The 15351-nt window shown below is 44.3% G+C and overlaps 1 protein-coding gene across 1 annotated transcript; it reads right to left on the bottom strand.

The window, feature by feature from the left end:
• Positions 1-11793: 11793 nt before the first annotated feature.
• LOC123117394 (uncharacterized) lies at positions 11794-13383 on the bottom strand. The gene has a single exon (XM_044538163.1). The coding sequence runs from the start codon at positions 13249-13251 to the stop codon at positions 11986-11988; it is 1266 nt and encodes a 421-aa protein (XP_044394098.1). The 5' UTR covers positions 13252-13383; the 3' UTR covers positions 11794-11985.
• Positions 13384-15351: the final 1968 nt, after the last annotated feature.

Genomic DNA, 15351 nt, shown 5'->3' with positions numbered 1-15351 from the left:
TTAGGTGTTTGGCTTGAGGATTAGACGATGGATTAGTCAAATATATACTTCTCTATTGGTTTGGGTTGGTGCCTGCTTTAGTTCTTTGGCTTGATGATTAATTAAATGGATGCTCAGTTCTAGGGATTATGCCTGTCATAGTTGCAATTCTTAGATGCTTGATTGATGCATATTGTCATAGTTGCAGTTATTTGATGCTTGATTGATGCCTGTCAGGCAGAGGCTATGAGATGGGTTGTGCATGGCCTTGTGTTTTGGAAATTGTCTACCTGAGGTGATTAGATGGTGCATTAGTTTGGTTGTAAATATAGTGAAGGATGTGCTCATGTACTGGGTGTTGTCATGTTAATCAAAAAGAGCTTCTCAAGGGCTGGATTTTTTGTGTTGGATTGGGGCTTCTGAAGGAGAGGGGAAGCGTGGTCGAGGGGAAGGGGCAGTCTATGCTTATTTAGTTTGGGTTAGTTGTGGAATTTTGTTGTTGCTTCAGAGATATTGATAGCATTGAACATCCTCTGCAATGCCGTTGCTTCAGAGATAAAAGCATCTTGGGGTTTTTTCAGATGCTTATTAGATTAGTAGTTGAATTTTTGCTTGTTAGATTTTAATTAGTATGAGGTTGAATACCTTATTTAAGGGGGAATTTATGGTCATATAGATGTCATATGATTATTAGATCTGTAGTTCAATGCTGCTGACATTTATGATTATTTGATTTGATCTGTGGTTCAATGATACTGGATGGAAACATATTTGATTTGGAATGCATTAATTTTGATGTGCCAATGAATTGATTTAGATGATACAAGATTCATCTATAGTATAATTTGTTGTTGTTTAGGTAAGTAATGAAATTTTAGACGTTTGTTGGAGATGTATGCATTTATAGTTGAAGTTGTACCTAATTAACTACTGCATTATGTTAATATGTGTAGGAGCTTTGCTGCATTATCCCAAAAATAGTAATCTGTGCATATTGAAATTTGTAGTTGGATTTTGTAATTAGTATATACTATATGTAAAGTGTGAAGTAAACATTCCAAGGCAGGATCCTAGCAACAAAATATACTATATGTTTCCATTAAGTAGTGTGTGTGTGGGGGGGGGGGGATTCCCTCAAAAGAAAAGTGCTGGGTAAATTCAGGGAATGTCAAGAATCCAGCTTGCATTTTCATCAGCATTTATGAAGGAAATCATTTGTCTTTTGATTGATTGCTTAGATTATTTATTTATAAGGAAAGCATTTGGTCACTTGTAACATACCAATGTGGTTCACATTCACAATTTTGTTTGTAATGACATTCTGTTAACTGCAATTCAATTCATTGTAATTGATGTGCTTGTTTGACAATATAGCAGCAGGAGGAGGATCTTGTGGGCAACAAAAGGAAGTGGGACAAGACTAGGTTCTACCCATATGACTCTGATGAAGATGAGCCGTACGAGGTAAGGCCTAGTTGAAATGTTATTTGTGCATTGAGTTAGTATTACGTGTTTGTAGTTTTTTGAATGCATAATGTATTAATGTCAGTCATTAATGTGCGCAGTATGAATCTGGAGATGATGTGGACGAGGGGAACGTCGAGTCCTTTAAAGAGAAGGAGGTGCAGAAGATCAAGGCCCAAGGATCTGCCATGTACTACAACTGGAGGAAGGACAAGTACAGGTGCCCCTACTGCAGCAAGCCCAAGCCCAGGTCTGGGTTGCAGGAGCATCTGATGGAGCATTGTCGGGCTACATCCATCAGCAGTCATGACTACAAGATCGGGGCTCAGCATTCTGCCCTCCACAAGGTCCTGAATAACCCTAACCTCTAGTCGTACATCATGCTGATCATCAGAAGCTGGAAGCCGTACTCATCATCACTATATTTGATGATGTTTTACTTTTGGAAAGCTGCATCTGGGTCTGAACTGGTTGGAAACTATCTCTATTAATGTAATGTAATGTAATGTATTGTGTGTGTGAACTGGATCTGTGGTGAACTTCCTGGTACATGTGGTGGTAACTTAGAATGCTATCTATATGTGTGGCCTTAACTTTATTGGTGGTGAATGCTTCCTTCATGTTTAGTTGTTGTTTCGATGGTGCAATTATCACAAATGGCGCTTCAGTGTTGCTTCAGACATGCTAACTGTTCTATATGGTAGTGGCGCTTCAGTGTTGCGCCAGGTTGTAGTATGAAATGCTAACTGTTCTATATGGTGTGTACTGAAACTGCAGTACTAAAATAATTCACTGTGCATCGGTGTGTACTGAAATTGTAGTAACGGAATATTTCAGTGTCTACCACTACAACATTGTGCCGAAATATTTTAGTGCCTACCGGTGTGTACCAAAATATTTCAGTGTCCACCACTACAACATTACAAATTTTGCCTAGGGCAGTACCGAAATATTTGAGTGCCTTCTCATCTCCTCCTCCTCTAGATCTTCCCTGACCTTGTGCTCGCCGATGGGTGCCTCGACGGCTGCGATGGCAGCGGGAGCAGGCACAACGGTCGCTGCACCGCCAGCTTCCGCCGCTACGGCGGACTCAGCCGCTCCACCCACGGCTACAGCCACGGCAGCAGACTGCTCTACTCCGATTTGGGGAAGAAATGCACTGCTCCTGCCTCTTGGAGTTACCGAGAAGCCGCGGGTGCCGATTTGACTTCACACACCCACCCGTCCGTCCCCATTCCACGTGGGGACGTGGCGCTCGTGCACGCAGTCGTGCACCTCCTGTGGTTTGCCATCAATTGCTATCGCTCTCACAAGTGGGTCCCCTTGTCATCCACACAACCGCGCCACCACATGTACCACATTTTTCTTTCTCCCCGTCTCGACCACTCCACATCTTTCTTTCTCCCCTTCTCGACCAACGCCGCCGCCGCCGCCGCCATCTTCCGACGACCCTCTCTTCGCTGCCGGTGCGTGGCCGCCGCCAACTCCGGCAAGTACGTGAGATCTCCCCTCTTCTTCCCTTCCCCAACCGCGTCTCCCTACAGAGGTGGATCTGAGCCGATTGGTTTGGACTAAAACTTAGTTTTTGGATTGGATCTTGATTTGGTTTCTATGGTTTGAGACCAAATCAATCAATTAGTTTGAGCCGCCACTACCACCTACTACTGCTCCAAATCCAAGAGCCGCTGTTGCCGGCCAGAGCTCGTCGGCTCTCTCGAGCTTTGACGCCATGTCTGATCTAGATTCATGATGTGCCCTCGCATATGGCTTTGTCCACGGTTTGAACCTTTGGATTCAATCCAAAAGTTGAAAACGGTTTGGACTGGGTTGGATGACGAGCATGTATAGTTCGGTTTGGTCTAGATTCTAAATGAAAATATCTGGATTGGTTGGGTTTTGATGTGTGCCGTGGATTGGACTGGTTTTAGTTTGGATGCCGAACTATTCCCAGGTTTAGATGAGACGGGCATTTCCATTGTCATTGGCATTGTTTTATTACATAGATGATAGAAAATATATTGATTGGCCATTGCCAGTATAGGTTATCACTATGATTTATTATATGTATGATTTTTGTATTGTACTATGTACAATTCAACTTAGAGTTCAACATGTTCTGTGTAGAATGGAGGAAGCACAATGTGAACGCTGCAACTCACGGTGCCGGACCAGCCTTTCTACTGCCACGCTGTTCGGCATCTACTTCCAGCCTTCTTTTGTTGTTGCAGCGGTAACAATTTATATGAACCTTCTGACAGTACATTCTTTTTGTTTTTTTGCTATTTCCACTAATGTATTGTGTCTGTTATTTGTTTTTATCTTACACAGATCGTACCATGCAATGTGAGATTGGCATTCAATGAGATCGTTGGAGACACCATGACCTTCGACGCTCTTGGGGGCCCATACATTATGCAGGTCGAGAAGGGGCGAAAGATAACCCAGATAGGAGGAGATGATTGGGATCATTTCATCGCCCGCATGCGTCTTAGTGGGGGTGAATTGATCAGCTTCTCCTTCAGAAGAGATAGGCACAAGATTTCTGTTATCTATCTAAATTTGATTCCGGATAGTGAGGATGAAGTTCATGGGGAGGAAGATGGTGCTGATTCAGATGATGACGATTAAGATGATGATGAGAACCCACCTGTTGAATACCTGTATGCCCAAGAACTCAGACTGGGCGACGAGGAAATCGGCAACCTCTGGGACATGCTTCCGCTACGTGAAGACTACCTAGGGAAGCCATTCGTGACCCGCCTCACAAGGACGAATGTTAAACGGCATATCATGGTATGTTACTTAGTGTGGTAATTACATGATATGCATGCTTAGTTAGTGTAGTAGTTCATATGATATGCATGTTGTAGTACTGTGATGAGAGACCTAGTTTAGAATTCATTTAGTGAAGAATTTTATGACATGCATGTAGTGTAGTAATATGCGATGATATGCTTAGTGTACGCAGTAATCTAATGATATGCCTAATTACTGTAGTAATTTGATGCTTGGCGTATAGTGTAGTGATGTGATGATATATATGCTCAGTGTTGAATCCAATGATATATGTGTCTTGAAGTGTATGCTTTGTTGATAATTGCACGTGACATGATCATATATCATGTCAACTGTTTTCAGAAATTACCTAAGAGGTTACTTGATAGCTGTGGCATCGACCCGAACGAAGAAGGCATGGCTGCTGGACTACGCCTTACCAGAACGGGCTCCATCACCAGCTGTGCCTATGCAGTGGACACGGACGGTCGCACTGTCTTGAGCAGGGCAGGGTGGAAGAAGTTCCTTCGTGCCAATAATCTTCGGATAGGACAGGCCATCCTACTCACTGTTGCGAACACCCGTCGCCATGACTTGAGGATGATGATCACCATCCACCTCATTTAGAACTGGGGTGGGCCATGTATCAATGTGAAATGAACTTGTTATGTTAGCTTTTGTTTGCGAGTACTTGTCGTGTATTACCGTACCTATATCTACTCATATCTAGGTACTATTGCTTGTGATGGATTGCAACTATTATTAACTGGTAACTAATGCTCTACTAGCTATGATTATTCCACTGGTGATGTTTTATAGGCCGTAGTGTGACATGGTAACTGTTATATATGGTAGAGGCTGGTCTCCAAGACCTTGTACAATGCAAGGTGCTTAGGGATGTGCTTACACTGTGTGATGTTTTGTACATGCCAGGTTGTAGTATGAAATGCTAACTGTTCTATATGGTAGTGGCTGGTCTCTAATTGGACCGACATGTTGAACTAGTATCAATGGTAGAGGCGTTTTGTTGTGCGCCACATCCAACAATTCATATAATTAATTATCCAAAGATTAAGGTATCAAACCATTGGTCATACAAAGCAACATTTCATTCCTAAAAATTAAGGTAGTTCCACATTCAAACTAACTAATACTACAAATTCGAAGGAACTACTTAATACATTAACAGCCATAGGGAAGTAGCCCTGGTCCAACGACTTGAGAAAGGACGAACAAAAGCTGAAAGAAGAAGGATCAGCCAGTAGCAACACCATCAGCCTCCCAGCCTCACAACTTCAGCCAGCCTGGTGAACTCCAGGTTTTTTCCTGCAAAACACACATGGGATGTTGGAGGCAATAAAATAAATTTGCCAGGGGTCTTGTCATGGCATCTAATCGCACGGAATGCTAGTACAAATGATGGAGAACAAAACATCCAACATGAGCAAATTCATAGGAGTTCTAGATCCATGGATACCATCAAGAAAAAATGCTCAGTTTTAATTCAGACACAAGACTTGGTGAAAACATGCATATTCATATCAGCAACATTGATATGGCATCTTTGCAAGCTTGGGTCAGTGACTTGTCTTGTGTTTCATGGCATGACAATAAATTTTAACAATAAATAGACATGAAATTGACCCAAACTCATGTACAAAGTTATGCCATATGATGCATGGATTAATTCACAAATAAATGACAAAATGCCAACTATGTATAGAATTTGCAGTACTGAAATATTTGAGTGTGTACCGGTGTGTACTGAAACTGCAGTACTGAAATAATTCAGTGTGCATCGGTGTGTACTGAAATTGTAGTAATGAAATATTACATTGCCTATCGGTGTGTACTGAAATATTTCAGTGTCTACCTCTACAACATTGTACCGAAATATTTCAGTGCCTACCGGTGTGTACCAAAATATTTCAGTGTCCACCACTACAACATTACAAATTTTCCTAGGACAGTACCGAAATATTTCAGTGCCTACCGGTGTGTACCAAAATATTTCAGTGTCTACCACTAGAACATTACTAATTAGTCCTAGGGTTCACATACATCATAATCCATCCTCCAAATCCATGTACTCAAATATTCATGCAATTCATTGAGATTAAAATGCCATATAGCATTCCCTCTCTGAGCTATTACGATCAGTATCACCACGATGTAAGCACGAGCAGTAGGAAGATGAGGAGTGGGGAAGCTTACTCTAAACATAGCTACCGCCGCCGTTCAGACGAGGAGAGCGGCGAGGGAAGCGTGGAGAATGGCGGGGAAGCGAGGTCGCGACCACTGTCCTTCTCATCTTGCTCTTCGGAGTCTCCCGTGACTCGGTTGGAGGCTGCACAATCTACAACGGCACCTCGTGCACGGTGGGTTCCTGATCCAGTGGATGCTCTACCCTGGATCTGAACGCCCACCACCTCCGCCTGGTCCACTTGCTGGACGAATTGGCCTGCTCCATCGCCCAGAGGAGGATCTCGATCTTGTGAATCGGTTGTGCGGGCGGGGGGCAAAGCTTTGCCCTCTCCTTCTTCGTCAAATTCTTGAAAGTGGCCATTGCCGTCCAGCTCATCTGCCTTGTGTTGTCAAACCAAGAACGGATCTCCCTCAACCTGGCCAACTTGACCTGGTCGCCGCCGGCGATCTGCACGAAGTCAGTGTTCTCGCCGCCGGCCATCAGCTCGATCTGCCGATTCTTGCTTCGATGGAAGAGGGGGTGGAGATGGGTGGGTGGGGGGGGGGTGCCTGAGTGGAGCGAAGTTGCAGCGGTGAGAAGGAGGAGATGACTGCGGTGGACTTGGAGGAGAGGGAGGAGATGGCCGCCGATGAGTAATTGTGGAAGTTGTAGCACCATGGCGGCGGTTTTGCATTCGACGAGAGGGGCGGCACGTGCAAATTTTCCTAGGACTAAACTGCCCTTATATTAAAACGCGTCCCCACCTTGTCACGAATACCGACCCCACTCGTTTTAGTACTTTCGCGTACTTTCATCGGAGTACTACCCAGTACTTCGTATTTGTCTGCCGTTAGATCGACATGAACGAACGGTTCTAAAAAAGCCCAACCACTCTAAAAGTTGTAATAAATAAAAGACGGCTTTTATACCGTATTGAACCGAGGTGACAACAGTAGAAATTATTTGGAATATATATATACTAGCTGGTGGATCATTCAGACCCAAACATCGATGATTACTGGAGGTAGACGTACATCAGGAGCCTACAAGGAAGCTGTGTCGGTTAATCAATATTTGATCCCACCACGTCCACCGACTCCTTGATCTATTTTGCGGTTGTTCTGAAACACCATCGATCTCGACTGCACCTGGACGACCGTGAACTCCTCTTCCGGCGGGGGCACAACGCCATCGACAGCGCCGGTTGGTTTCAGGTGATCGCCGCCAGCTCCAAGGGACTGCGAGTAGTCGGATGCTAGGGGCACCGCGAGGCCCAGGTAGCCGGCGCATCGTTGGGCCATGCGGTGCAGCAGCAACCGTAACGCCGAGGAGGAGGCCTCCATGGCCATGGCTGCTTCTTCCTCGAAGCTCTTCTCCTGCTCCTGCTTGCGCTCCATGGATGACTGAGGATCCTGAAAAGAAGCCTGGCTAGTCCTGTGGTTTGCTGTTTGTACTGAGATGGGGGTGTGCATTCGTGTCCATTTATAGTGAGCACTTCGATGATTGGAGTTGGAGTACCTTTTATCTTTCACCCCATGTTTGTTTCCGTGTGTAAGCATGGTAGTCTTGCGAAGGGGTTGACTCCAGCATATTGGGTGGAGCTGTTGGTGAAAGATAAACGTGCACATATCTTTTTGGTGCACAGTCACTAGCTGTCGCGGTCACACAGCACATCACATGTACTACTGTGTAGGAGTGTACCACAAACTAGCAAACTTGAATGGAGTATACATCCATGTGAGCATCTGCATGGGACACTAATATTGGGTGGAGCCGTGGAGCTGTCGGTGAAAGATAAACGTGCACATATCTTTTTGGTGCAGTCACTAGGTGTGGCGGTCACACAGCACATCACATGGAGATTATTCCTTAATCACCATCCTAATCTACATCCATGTGCAGCAGCAGCAGCAGCAGCAGCAGCATTGCTTCACTGTTACTTGTATAAACATCACTCTTCGACTCGAATGGAAGCAGCGCGGCAACTAACGGCGGACTGACTGACAGCGATGCTTGGATTAACAAACTAACAAGCCACTACAGACAAGGGCGCGCGTGCAGCGTGAGCGTTGAATCTATTCTTATTTTAGGATTGAACGCTAGCTCTCGCTAGTCGCCACCAGAAGCAAAGCATTGGACACATGGAAATGAAAGAGCTTAACCCTCATCACACGCCTGCCGATGGACACGTATTTATAAGTCAACAGAACACAGAGGAACAGCATTTTTTTTTTTTGAGGAAGAGCACTCGGTCCAATTTCGTACCAAGAGTACAGTACTAAAATGCAAGATAGCAAAAACTAAAAGTATTACTAGTAAAAACATTTAGCCAGTTAGATGGCTAGATATCAAGAAAAGTGGCAACAATATTTTTTTGAGAGAAAAATGGCAACAATGTTAGGTGCAAGCATTTGGAAGTAGCTGTGTGATCTGATACAACACCCCTTCATTTATTTTCTTTGCATATTCCGGCAAAAAAAGTACAGTATTTTATTTTTGCATAAGCAATGAAGCTAACATAGACAGTATTGCCCCAAAAAATAGACAATCTTGGTAAAAGTGAATGAGTTATAATTGGGCAAAAATATTGACAGAAAACACAAATTTGGAGATATAGGATAAGAAAAATCTGATTGCAGTCCCAGTTGGAGAAGTAACTCTATATGCTGCAATAGGTAGGGCAAACATGAAACACCCGTGTTTTCTTATATTACACCTAGCTATGTGATCCAATAGATATAATACTGTTTCAACCCTTGCTGGTTTGCATAAGTTGTATTTTTTTAAGCTCCACGATTTTCAACAAAAGAAATCATATTCCAGATCATTCTATAGAATAGGTTCAGGACATCTGGCACTTCTGCAATAGTTTGAGTAATGCATGCAATGATCCCTAGAAGATGACACACTGAACGAAATACGGCAATCATTCATTTGTACCCGCACACGTATTTATCTCACGGAATAGATATGATCTGGTGCAAATAGAATCCTGCCAAGCACATGTAACGCACAAGAGGCATCAAAATACATGTATTCACATGCATACAGTTGCACTATCTGAAAGAGGTTATATGCTTTGAGTTTCAATAGATCATAAATAACAGGACATTTCATTGCAGGAATAAAGCGTAATGTTTTTTGTTACAGCATGGAGACTACAGAGAGCATGTAGGATGGAGAACAAATATCTCTATGGAAGAAAAACATTACACACAAACATCTCGGTGGTATATGAAAAATTGGAAATCATGGCTTTAAAGATATCAACCTATCTTGGCATGGATTGAAGATTCTTGGCAATGCGGATAAGTGTCAGATAGAAAATTGTGCTCCATAAGAATCTTGTGTACTATAAATGTAAAAGATCACTGTTCGGTAAAGAAAAACAATGCATTTAGTTATCACCATTTACGAATAGCACATAGTTACAATTCAACCAATTAAACTGAATGAAAATTGGTAACTTGGAAGTACCTAGTATTAGCACGATCCAAGACATCTCAAAATATATAAAGTGAAGAGACTGCAGGCTGGTCCGGACGGCACACTGGTTGGTTGATGCCCTCATGCGGAGATAGCGAAGATGACTACCATCACAAATCAGGGATATGAAGGTGGCACTCTCTACAAAGACTCGGTATGCGTTGAATACGAGCCTAAGAATCATTGCCAACCAAGACGAGACATTGCGCACATATAGGTCTCGCATTGCAGGCTTGGAAGTGACCAACAAGCTTCTCATCGACACGCTCACCAGCATCACTCTACTTCCGCCCAAAGAGAACACCGGTACCAATAAAAAGGGGACAAAATGAATCCAAGCGGCTTAGCATGTTAATCTTGGGAGGATTTTGAAGCCCTTTGTATCCCTTATCATTTTTCTGTAGTTAATTTTACTTTAAAAGTTTTAAATTTGTTTGAATAAAAGTAGACAATCATGCTTCCTTTTGATTGAGGAAAGAATTTTATATCCAATGAGCCATGGATGTTTTGATGAATGTAAGAATGTTCTATTATTGTATTCCTGAAATTGTGTTGGATATCATATTCAACTGTGCCAAGTATTTCCGCTGGACATAGATGATTATAAGTCTTCCAGATCTTTATTATTGATTGGATAGAAGAGGTCAACAAGTAGTTTTTTCAAATAAATACTTGATGAAGTCATATGTCTAGTGACCCAAGTGAAAATAATAAAGAGCAAGTTACTTCTCCGATCCCTGCCAAAAAAAGTTACTTCTCTGACAAGAACCATGCCTATGAAACCCCTGTTATTGATGTAAAGAACCATGCCTATGAAACCCCTGTTATTGATGTAAAGAACCATGCCTATCTTTTCATGTCACTCCTAAAAGAAAATCAATTTGAAGTGACATGTGCATAGGCCTCGCTCTTTGAAAAAGAAGGGGAAGAAAAATAAAACTAAAAGGACGGTGTAACTTGCTCGTCTGAAAGACAGGTGAATTATCACATAGAGTTGAAACACATCTACTAACCGATAAATAGTAAGGTGTGGAAGCCTTCATGATCATCTAATTAAGATAGAGATATGATAGTATACTATTTGATTGTTTATACAATATAAATTCTTGAATCATTGGATGGACTCATTCATTTTTGTTATCCGCATCTCATAATCAAGATGATCTCTTTCTCACAAGCTGTGGTATTTGCTCGGGGACGAGCAAACCTCTAAGCCTGACTCCTTGGGAACGCGTTAGTCCTATCAAATTCAAAAACTTTCATTCACGTCTCTTGTTACCTTATTTTATTTCAGTACTTTACTTCTTTGTTCACTACACCACTTTCACTGATACTACTATTACTTTGGATTTCACTAAACTTGCAGATATTGCTACCTGAACCCTACAAGAGACAAAAGGCTGATCCATGTGCTCCCTTTGGGATCGATACTCTTACTTTGAAAAAGGTACAAGTAAACCTTGTACCCTTGCAGGCCATCAGTAGACCATTTAGCGACGACTACATCCATTGAAGTGATCCGAAGGCGCGCAACTCTTATCGCCCCTTCCTCACCTGAGCCGGGCAAAACTTGTTGTAATAGACAATCGGGAAGGCGGAGAGAATCTCGCTGTCCACAAACCCTAACAAAACTCAAAGAAACATCTAAAAAACAAGCCCTCTCGCCGACAAGGGCCGGAATCCACCACGCGTCCACGCCCCTATGGCCCTAAGTCCACAGGATATGAGGCAAATCGGCGGTGGCGCCGACGAGAGGCAGAAAACCTAGCCGCCTTTTCCCTTGGGAGGAGAGACGAAGGGGAGAATGAAGGACATGATCTTGTGTTCCCCTCAAGCCCTGAAGATTAAGTCTTAGACCATGTAAAAAAAATGTCTTATACAGTTCTCTACCCATGGGCCGCAGATCGTTTGCATCTTGACAATTCTGCTAACTAGACTAGAATTGTTACTTGGTTGCCAAATACTTAAAAGATGAGCTACACATGAATGCTAGTATAACTAGAATCATCACTTGGTTGCCAAATACACTAATAGGATGTGCTTAAATAACATCATATAGGAGCAGTATAGTAATAAATTCAGATTCAAAGTACCATCTATAGCAGACGATTCATTTTTCCTTTCGGCAGTGTGAATCCATCTTTGATGTGGCTGTGGGACAGGAGAGTCTTCCTGCGCATGTTGATGCTGATCACATACTCAACCTTCATGCATAACCGTGGCCTTCTTCTCTTGTCGACGTAGTAATCTCCCAGCGAGAGGTAGAGGACACCCTCCTCGTCAGCCTTCAGATATGGGTGCTGCGGCACTGCGGCCGGCAGCCCCTGGCGCTTGTAGGCCTCCGATTCCAGGAGCTGCGTCAAGGGCAGCTCCATGTCGTCGTCTCTCGTCCAGGAGCGAAGGTCCGGCGCCAGAGTCCAACTCCGCAGCACGACGTCGGCAGGGCGCGTGTTGTCTCGGGGGGTCTCACCGTCGGCAGTGACGATGGAGATGAACTTTATGGAGTCCCTGACTGGGCCCATGGTCCGATGCTCCTTGGGGTTGGGGCACCTGTTCCAGAAGTCACGCCCTTGGCACTCCTCTGGGAGATGGATGAAGTCCAGCTCCACGTGGTCATCGTCCCTGGTACCGGCGGAGATCATGTCGCAGACAATGGCGCCATGGAGAAGGTCGGCCCAGAAAACCTTCCCTTTGAAAGTGAAGACCACGTCTGCTTCGTGCAACGGCCGCTCGGGGTGTTCACGCGGAAGCCGGGTCTGCGGGCTGAGACGCGCCTTCTGTTTCTTCCACTCGGCAGGGCCACGGCTCGACCACCGGAAGAGGATGCCCCTCCGGCTCCGCTGCCACCCTCCATCGTACTTTTCCCAGAAGAACCCCACGTTGAGCAGATCGTAGGAGCCGTCCTTGCGTGGCAGGACGGCCGGCCGCTCCAGGAGTTCGAAGGGCACAGGAAAGACCGTGGGCTCCATGAGGCAGGCCATGAAGTAATTCGTGTTGGCGCCGGGGACGCGGGGGAGCAGCGAGAGTGTGTTCTTAGCGCCGTCGTAGACGAGCCCGTAGTCGCTGTCGCCCAACAGCAGCGTCATGAGGAGGAAGTTGTCCGCCATGGACTCGAAGATGCACTTGATTCCGCGCTCCCGGGCCTCGATCTTGGCACGCAAGTACAAGGTGGAGAGCTCCGGGGGCTCGACGAGGTGCGCGTCGAGGGAGAAGTGGTCCAGGATCCAGGAACCATCCTTGACGCCCGCCCAATCCTTGGTCGCGCGGGCGAGGATCGCGTTCTCCTGCTCTTTTTCTTCGGCGTCGAAGATCGGGACGTGCTTCCTCAGCACGACCCTGTTAATCCTCCTCGATGAAGACATGCCGAAAGATCGCCGGAGACGTGGCTTGAGATCGGCGTGGATTGAGAGTTGAGACGGCGCGGCGGCGTCCCGAGACCCGAGGGTTTAGCTTCTCTCCGTTGCTGAAGGTCAGATGCGGCGTAAACTTTTCCTTTTGAGTGCAGATGCGGAGTAACCTGGACCGTGGAGATTCAGGAGCCTTAAGCGCTCAATGGTCGCCAGAACACGCTATGGGCCGGGCCAAATAGCGTCGCTCACCTCGCTACGATTATTATTTTTACGTGGCACTCGCTGGGAGCAACTAATTAACGAGCACTCCTTCGGGAGCCCCGCAACGATCAGCGTCACTTGGCGCGCTCTCAGCCATTCGCCACGTGTCGCGTTCTGGACGCTCCCTGTGGATGTTTTTCGCACGCGTTTTCGGCTTTTTAAACGATTTTTTTGGATTTTTTTGACGTTTTGATTTTCCACCGGTCTTCCCTAGCTTTTCGACAAAAAAAAATTGTTTTTGTTTTGCGTAAAAATACGCATTTTTTTCGCGAGAGTCACGGTTTTGTTTTCGCGAGAGGCACGGTTGTGCTTTCGTGAGAGGCACGGCCGTGCCTCTTGGAAACGAAAAAAATGCGTTTTTTATTTATTTTTCTTTTCGCGAGAGGCATGGTTTTGCTTCCACGAGGGGCACAGTTGTGATTTCGCGAGAGTCACGGCCGTGCCTCTTGGAAACAAAAAAAAACACGTTTTCTGTTTTTTTCTTTCACGAGAGGCACGGTTTTGCTTTCGCGAGAGGCACGGTTGTGCTTTCGCGAGAGTCGCGGCCGTGCCTCCTCGGAAACGAAAAAAATGCGTTTTCTGTTTTTTTTCTTTCGCAAGAGGCACGGTTTTGCTTCCGTGAGAGGCACGGTTGTGATTTCGAAAGAGGCACGGGCGTGCCTCTTTCGGAAAGGGAAAAAAATTCGTGCTCCCGGTTCGGTTTTTTTGTCCGTTTTTTTGTGAAAAAAAGTTCGTCAAAACCTATCAACATGGGATCTAGTTTTGAAGATCTCGATGCGAGGAATTCAAGGCGAAAGCGGTTCGAGATTTGGATGCATGGTTTAAGAGATAAAACATTTTGAATAAACGGATCTATGAAAAAAGGGAAAACTCCCAGGTTGCGACAAGTGGCACACATGCAGCACGCCACTTGTCGCAACCTGAGGGAGTTGAAGTGATCTCCGCAAGGAGTACTTCTTAACTAGTGATTTCACACTCCCTCGGGGGCGCAAAGTGTGCAAAAAAAGATAAAAAAAGTGAATGGGTTTATAAAATGTTCATGGTTTTAAAAATTATACATGTATTAAATAGGTAAGAGGAAAAAAGGAAGAAAAATCAAACATGAAAAAAAAGTAAAAACCAAAATAAACTGGTAGAACCGTAGAGGAAACACAAAATGATGGAAAAAATAAAAATTGGATAGAAATATCCCAAAACAAGAAAAGGTCAATGTCGTGGGGTTACGTACATGGGCCGGCCCATGAGCACGTAGGGGTGTGCAAATCCTACGCTTCGGCCTCTATTCTTTTCTATACACAAGGATGGGACATTCTAAAGATGGCCATAACAAATAACTTGTAATGGGCCAAATTCATTTTCATTTTAGTTTCATTTTTAAGGCCTCACTTGGACGTCATTTGGAATTGAATTGAGTCCAATACCAAATTAACCTATATACTAACTAGTAAGCTTGCACGTGCAATGCACGTATCGACTAACACTCTTTTCCATGATACACCTACTACAACTCACACGCACTTAAAGATCAAGCAGCACACTCACCGAGCTTGAAAATAATAGCCACCATATGTGGCTCGCTATAATCATGTCATTTGGCCCACAATGAGAAGTAGTGCCCAGAATTAGATCCATGTTTATATGGTCCAATATTGCTCATTGAACAGACTATGAGCAATAAATGTAATATGAATCAATAAAAAATTGGTAAACGGAATACAACCACAAATAAAGGTAGCATAAATATGGAGAAAATGGAACTGGACAAGAATGCCCAACCATGTTATCATTTCTTTAGAGTAACTTCAAACTTGATTGTGAGATATCATCTATTCCAAACCAATAATACATAAA

This window comes from Triticum aestivum, chromosome 5B (genome assembly GCF_018294505.1).
Source record: "Triticum aestivum cultivar Chinese Spring chromosome 5B, IWGSC CS RefSeq v2.1, whole genome shotgun sequence".
NCBI lineage: Eukaryota > Viridiplantae > Streptophyta > Magnoliopsida > Poales > Poaceae > Triticum > Triticum aestivum.
Note: the sequence above shows the minus strand (reverse complement) of the source record. Positions and strands in the feature narration are given on the sequence as shown.

Bases quoted from the DNA above. Each gene is read 5' to 3' on its own strand.
- LOC123117394 (XM_044538163.1), bottom strand. From the start codon at position 13,251: ATGTCTTCATCGAGGAGGATTAACAGGGTCGTGCTGAGGAAGCACGTC.